General features: G+C 38.6%; 4 protein-coding genes across 4 annotated transcripts; 1 reads left to right on the top strand and 3 right to left on the bottom strand.

The window, feature by feature from the left end:
• Positions 1–14: 14 nt before the first annotated feature.
• RHIMIDRAFT_232373 (uncharacterized protein) lies at positions 15–706 on the top strand (the record flags this gene model as incomplete). The annotated part of the gene is made up of 3 exons (XM_023607730.1): positions 15–95; positions 154–363; positions 410–706. The coding sequence occupies 3 exons, from the start codon at positions 15–17 to the stop codon at positions 704–706; spliced, it is 588 nt and encodes a 195-aa protein (XP_023470635.1).
• Positions 707–879: 173 nt separating this feature from the next.
• RHIMIDRAFT_1103 (Rhodanese-like protein) lies at positions 880–2,261 on the bottom strand. Its single transcript, XM_023605231.1, has 4 exons — positions 1,868–2,261; positions 1,669–1,805; positions 1,423–1,612; positions 880–1,365 (listed from the first exon to the last, which is right to left on the bottom strand). Exons 1-4 carry the CDS (start codon positions 2,156–2,158, stop codon positions 1,039–1,041), a joined length of 945 nt encoding a protein of 314 aa, XP_023470634.1. The 5' UTR covers positions 2,159–2,261; the 3' UTR covers positions 880–1,038.
• A 421-nt stretch (positions 2,262–2,682) lies between these two features.
• On the bottom strand, positions 2,683–5,320 carry RHIMIDRAFT_195473 (uncharacterized protein; the record flags this gene model as incomplete). The annotated part of the gene is made up of 3 exons (XM_023606042.1): positions 2,683–2,911; positions 2,972–4,463; positions 4,513–5,320. The coding sequence occupies 3 exons, from the start codon at positions 5,318–5,320 to the stop codon at positions 2,683–2,685; spliced, it is 2,529 nt and encodes an 842-aa protein (XP_023470633.1).
• Positions 5,321–5,397: 77 nt separating this feature from the next.
• Positions 5,398–7,001, bottom strand: RHIMIDRAFT_1062 (uncharacterized protein). Its single transcript, XM_023605179.1, has 7 exons — positions 6,805–7,001; positions 6,566–6,756; positions 6,473–6,506; positions 6,172–6,418; positions 5,929–6,114; positions 5,761–5,882; positions 5,398–5,703 (listed from the first exon to the last, which is right to left on the bottom strand). Exons 1-7 carry the CDS (start codon positions 6,912–6,914, stop codon positions 5,451–5,453), a joined length of 1,143 nt encoding a protein of 380 aa, XP_023470632.1. The 5' UTR covers positions 6,915–7,001; the 3' UTR covers positions 5,398–5,450.
• Positions 7,002–7,250: the final 249 nt, after the last annotated feature.

Here is a 7,250-nt window from a genome sequence, read left to right as displayed (position 1 = left end):
TTTCTTTTTAAATAATGTCACAACAACAAAATATTGCCAATCTACTTGATCCATTAGTCAGTAATGCAGATGCATCTATTGGAAAAGCATATCAGGTATATATATATATAACATTTCTAAATAATGTATTATTTATTCGTGTGTCATAAAAAGACAATAGCTAAAGCAATGGAACAAACACTAAAAGTACAGCAACTGACTAATCTAGCGATGGAGCAGATCTATAAAGCCAATGTTAAATTAGATAGCCATATAGAGCCTACAGGCAACGGAAACTTACGCATCCTGTTTACTCTCGGTAACCTATCACCTCTTCCAATGAAGACAGTCAAAGGTCGTTTACGGTTTGAAGACAATTTAAAGGTAAAATAATATGGCTCTATAATAAATACTAAAAAGGATAAATCAGATTGAAATAAATATTGCACAAGCAGCAAAGATATTTGATGAAAACAATTTGGAGACATATGAAACAAGTAGTCTATTCGACAGTCAAGTGGATCTATTACCTCAGACAGAGTATGAACAAGTGATTGAATTGACGACTAAAGAGCCTATTCAGTGTAATGGAACTATTGAAATATCATTTTTGAATCCTTCAAATGAAGATACACCTATAAAGATTGAACACAACTTTGGATTATACTTGATTGATCAGGCAAGTGATCATATATATGATTGTTTGAATACCATGTTGACACCTTAAAAAAGCTAACAAAGAGTACAATCAATGATATTGATAAAACCATGACGACAAGAGATACAAAAGAATACTCTACAAAGTTCATACGTGAAATCTTTCCTATTCATCCTATCGAAGGTATTAGACTAGGCATGAAGTTTAAATTTGCTGATCAAAGAGAGGTAATATATGGAAATATAGATGATCTGTGTATAATTTACTTTTATCTGTAGAATGTCATCCAATGTGAAGTAGTTCAGTTCACACTAGACTATACATCTACCACACTTGAGTTTTATAGTGACAATGAGCGACTTTTATCCATGTTTATTATTGAATTGGATAAACTAAGCGCACTATAAAATCCCTTTGAGCTGCTGATGATAATCATAATCATACTTGTATATTTCCTTTCCTTCAATCACATTTTGACAATGGGCACTGCATGTAGTACCTTTGTTTGTATTACACTTGTCGCATTGAATAAACAATAAATGACACCTTGTATTTTGACAGTTTGTGATATGATCGCAACTGGATCCACATTGATAACATTTGGATAGCACATCATCCGTGATCCTTTCTGTTCTTCTTCCGTCGAATACAAAGTTTTTGCCTTTAAATAAAGACTCTGTACTGTTCTCTTTGATGTATTGTCCATAAGCAGATATGCCTCCCTTTAGCTAAGTAATAAAATAACCTATATTAAATGCTGACAGTTATGCATCATAATTCCTTACCATCTTGACATGCTTATATCCCTTATTTTTCAGATATGGCCCAACAACAGAGCATCGTATGCCTCCTGTACAATACATATATATATCTTCATCCTTTGATCTATCCTTCACCATATCATCTAACAAATGTACGCCATCTCTAAATGTGTCTACATCCATCTTTATCGCATTCGTAAAGTGACCTAGGTTACTGCAATATCTCTTAATCTATCTTGTAATCTTTATCTTTTTCTCTTTTGGCTTTACTATTCATATCGATTGCGCATGTCTATCAAAAATATATCCTTCTTCTCTTTTAAGTCTCGATGCCATTCTTCAGCTGTCAAATATTCAGGCTGATTCTCTAGTTCTTTCATGTTGATGTTGTGTCTAACAGCCACCAACTTACAATCACAAAAAGAAAAACCTTAGCTCATTTATATATATGCATTTTATTGTTTCTTACATTCTTTTTGATCAACACTCGAAGCTTTTCAAAGCTGGGCGTTGTGGTATCTTCCATGCCTTGTGTATACTCTATTGTTCCAAAATCAGATTCATGTTGTTTAAAGTATTCTTTGACTTGATCCAACTGTGAAATTGGTACAGACATTTGGCAATTGATTCCGCCAATGCCTTTTGCTGGTGCAAGGTAGATTCTACCTACAACACCCAAAGCACTCAAATTCTTTTCAAATGTCTTTTTCAGTTGAACTACTCTTTGCTCAGTCAAAGGCTTTAAAGAGTAAAATGCCATGGGTCTGTAAAGTTGTGAGGTAACAAACCATCGTCTAGAAAACTCTATTTGACATGGTTTTGTCTTGGGTATAGTAAAATGAACAAACAGAGCTCGACTTAATTGAAACATGTCAGAATAAAAAAAAAAAAAAAAAGTAAGGCCGCCCCTGAGAGTTGACCATTTGACAGTTCGTACAGTGCTCTCGAAAAAGTTTTGGCCATTTTTTAAAAGTCAGCATTTTTTTAATGCTACAGTATTTTCGGATGAAACTGAATGAAATTTATTTTTAGAAAACGGATTATACTTTTATCTGGCACTGTACAGTCACACCAACCCTCTTAGTTGGGTCCCCTTTTTGTTCATTGTATTGCAAACTCTGCAGGCAAGGTTATTCCCAAGCTATATCGAACAATTTCTCTCTCTTGTAATATTAGTGTGTAAACTAATAACATAGCTAAATGTTTTTACAATATTTGCAAGAGAGAAGGATATCGCGACCCTCTTTCTTTTCAAATATGTCTTTTTATTGTTAGTTTTTTAAATTACTTTCTCAAGTCAGCAACACGAACAGCTACTGCATTACGATGAGCACCTAATCCTTCAATTTCTGCTAAGCGCATGACAGTATCAGCAAGTCTGTCCATTCCTTCTGCAGTGCATTGTTGTGATGTAATATGCTTGACAAAACCATTCGTGTTCACACCAGAGTACATACGAGCATAGCCATAGGTGGGTAACGTGTGGTTAGTACCAGAGGCATAATCACCGAAACTAAAAGGGTAGAAGACGTGAGCATAGTTGTTTTTTTTTTTTTTTTCTTTTTGTTATTACCTTTCAGGAGAGTAAGGTCCAACAAATACACTGCCAGCATTATCCACCATGGGCAATACATCAGGAGCATTATCCACATGCAAGATAAGATGTTCTGGCGCATAATCATTAGAAAACTTCATGGCTTCATCCAATGTCTTTACATTCAAGATGTATGATTGAGGAATGCTCTTGCGAATGATATCACATCGAGGCAAGGCAATTGCTTGGTTGTGAACCTCATCTTCAATCTTCTTCAAATGCTCTTCTGATAAGTCAATAGCCACCAACACAACTTGTGAATCAGGGCCGTGTTCAGCTTGGGAAAGAAGATCAGCAGCCACATAAACTGGATTACTTGTCTTGTCGGCGATGACGAGCACTTCAGAAGGACCAGCAGGCATATCGATAGCGACCAGACTACTTGTATCATTCTGTGCGACCATCTTGGCAGCTGTTACGTATTGATTACCAGGTCCAAAGATCTTGTCGACCTTGGGAACAGTTTCTGTACCATAGGCCATAGCAGCCACGGCTTGAGCACCCCCTGCTTTCACGACATGAGAAGCGCCCACCTTATGGGCAACATAGAGCACTTCAGGCACGACGGAGCCATCGGGTCTTGGAGGTGTTGCAATCACGATTTCTTTACATCCGGCTACCTTGGCAGGAATACCCAACATGAGTGTGGTTGAGGGCAAGACAGCGCTGCCACCAGGAACATAGAGACCTACTCGTTCAATAGGACGGCTAAATCGTGAGCAGACAACGCCTGGCATTGTTTCAACCACAAGTTGTTGTTTGTCCAGTTGAGCATCGTGGAACTTGTAGATGTTATCGTAGGCTTGGTCGATGGCAGCCTTCGTGACAGGATCGAGTTGCATCATGTCAGGGTTGAAAGGAGCTTTGATGGTTGGGCAGTCCAGACTGACACGGTCGAATTGACGAGTAAAGTCCAAAAGGGCGGCATCGCCACGCTGTCTGACTTGTTGCATGATTGGTGTGACACGTTGAATAATTTCACTAGAGTCAATGATAGGTCGGAGCAAAAGATTGGTACGTTGCTTGTTATCAATTTCGTCCAAAATAAACTTTTGCATTTTAATTCGGCCATCGTTCTGTACTTGGGGTTGTTGAGTTGGTTGAGGAGCAGAGCTACTGATGTGTTCTACCCATTTGGGTTTGGCGTTGCCTGGGCGACGGGTGACCTTTCTAGCCTTCTTGTCCAAATTCTTTTCGATATCGGCCAAGGAGACACCGGCTGTGACACACTTAGTGAGCAAAAAGTAAATCAAGTCAGCAGCCTCCCAAGCGACTTCGTCCTTATCAGTTGCTTGACAAAGTTCTTCAGCTTCTTCCATAATTTTGGCACGTAACAGCTTGGAGTCGCCAAAGAGTCTTGCCGTATAGGATCCTACGGGTGCATTCAGTTGTCTGTCTTTCAAAGTCTTTTCCAAAGCAGAAATGCCAGTGTCGTGACCAAAACAGTTGCGCGTGTTTAAGTGACAGAAACCTAAGATTGGATTAACAATGCAACTTGGGGTGGTACAAGATGAGATTACCTGCTCCATGTTGCTCGACGACAAAACGCAATGCATCGCCATCACAATCAAAATCAATACGCTTTAATGTCTGAGTAGCACCTGAGGTAAGACCCTTGTGCCATAATCCTCTTTGACGGCTCTGGTACACGCCTTGACCGAGACGAATGGACTCGGCAACACTTTCTTTACTAGAATAAACCAAACCAAGAGCCTTGTTAGATTCATCTACCACCATAGTCGTATAAAGGCCATCTGTACGATCGGTTCTGACAGCAGCCAAAAAGGCATCAGCGATCTTGATCTTGGATTCATCTTCTGGATTGGCTGTAAGAAGGGATGCAGAAACAATAACGTCCACATGTTGAGCGTGTAAGTCGGCAATTGTCTGAACAGTGACGTTTTCCAATTCAACAACAGCAGTACGCTTACCACCATTGCTAAGCAGACTTGTCTTGCTTTGAGCGAACTCGACGGCAGCTTCGGTAGAAGTGAATATGAAACTAGACACAGGAAGATTACTGAGCTCAGGAGTCACACGAGAGCATCGGACAGCAATACGATCGTCAGAGATACCGTTGAACTCGGTTTGAAATTTGAGGAATGTGTTCAAGTCAACGATGACCTTGAAGATACCAATATCCCATAGTTGAACAGCTTCGTCGACGGTGTTGGCATAGGTCCAGTAGAGGGTGGAACCGGTTTGACTGATAAGAGACCTTACTTGGTCTACGTTGCCATTCTTCAAAATAGCTGCATTGAAATATGAAAGTGAAGAATAGAGGGAGGTCAAGGAGGGATCTCCAAGGTCGATAGAAGGTACAAACATGTTGCGTAAAAGAGGAAAAAACTTTTTTTTTTGAACAAGGACTAGAAATGTGGAAGCTGACAGTTTGTGTAGCAGTCACAAGGTGAATCATAGTGTGTTAGAATCTGTGTAACAGAGTTGTATATTTTATTTATAGCTCATCTCTGACCATCTTGGGCTTAATAGAAACAAGATAGGATGGCCTTATGAACTGATATTCGCCATTCCATTTGGCATAGTTAGATTCCATCACACGACTTTCTAATTCTTTATAGTAAGGCAAGTGTTTTTGGTATTGATCTACTGACAATACGGAAATGAACGTGTTCAAGGGTGAATCATTCAGATTACATGCTGATTTATAAAAGAGAAGCTCTTCAATTTGCTCTGGCGTGTATGTTTCTCTAAAATAAACAGTAAATAGGATGTCTTGTAGGAGAGATCTATTGTTATGTGCTTACGCTGAACAAGTAGCTTCGGAGTAGGCATCTACTTTAATGCCTCCCGCAGGAATTCGGCATTCTTTCTTTAGGTAACCCATTAGGTTACTTATATCATCTGCTTTTAATGCTCTCCAAAATGTCTATGATACACATCAATATAAGCATTCGGTTTACTATTAGACCTACCGATGTAAAATAGGGTGATGTGTATTCAGGGGCATGGAGAACACTGTCTGAATGGGTAAATATAATCCTGCTTCGAACGCCTACAAGTTCACCATCACCCTCCCATTGAGCCATATCGGGATTATAATTAACAAGTTCACCCATGGTAGCCCAAGGTCCCTTTTCATGCTTATAAATGAATGGGCACTTTTGTATAAAGAAAGTAAGATACTCCGTAGACAATATCATCTAATATAAACGTACCTCAAATGCAACATATTCATCTGTTCCATCTGTTAATTCCGTATGTACTTTACAGGTCTCATCCAGCAGTTTGTCTACGTCCTTAACATCCAAAGGCTGATGAACGCCTCGAGACTGAAGGTGAACAATGAATATCTGTTCAACATTATCTCGAGCAAATTGAAAGATATCATCTAATACATTACGAAATGATGTATTAGAGATAGCAGAATCATGGTCAGAACAAATCACCATCTGCTTCTCATCACTATGAATATGTATAAATAACTAGTTCTTTTTTCCTTTTCCTTTTCTTTCATACTTTAAGCACAAGTTGATATCTAAAAATCGAACACCTATAGCAGACGTAAGAACACCAAAAAGAAGTATGAAGCGAGTAAGAGGTTGTTGTTACCGTCTTTCAGCATCTGAGGAATGTCATTTTGTTGCTTTACTTGACAGTCATTACTAAACACATGTGAGCCAGCATTATTTGCTCCTAAATAAAACGCTTGGTTGACAGGTAGTTTTCGATATTCAGGGTATCCGTTGCATGGCAATGGACCATCAATGACAGGTTTGACATTTACTATTTCTGGACTGCTACTAAATGATGTTATTTACTGTTCTTGAACTTTTTTTTAAATGACTCACTCATTGTCGTCTTCAACAATGTCTATAATGAAGTTATCATCTTCATATACTTGTGCTGATGTTACGCTTAGGAGTAGTAAAGTAGCTATTAAGGGAGACCAGATCTTCATGGAAATACTAAAAAGAAAAACACCAACACACTTGGTGCAACTTTAATCCCTTTTTAAAGTCACATTGACAACATTTTGCGCGACTTGGAAAGATATGAAGAAGTTGTTTTTAATATATATGAAAAATAAAGTGTAGCTCAGAGAGAATGTAATGTATTGGTGGCCGAAATGGAGCCAATTACTACTGTTTTAGTTATGGCATACTTATACGTGTATGTTTTTTTGTAAAAGGAGTAGTTTATTCAAGTACCGCCAGAGGGTACATATATGTGTATGCTTGGGATCAAGCAGAGTTTGGATGTTGTGGTACACAGAATGAAGGATGCAATCATTATC

This window comes from Rhizopus microsporus (assembly GCF_002708625.1).
Source record: "Rhizopus microsporus ATCC 52813 unplaced genomic scaffold scaffold_1, whole genome shotgun sequence".
NCBI classification, from domain to species: domain Eukaryota; kingdom Fungi; phylum Mucoromycota; class Mucoromycetes; order Mucorales; family Rhizopodaceae; genus Rhizopus; species Rhizopus microsporus.
Note: the sequence above shows the minus strand (reverse complement) of the source record. Positions and strands in the feature narration are given on the sequence as shown.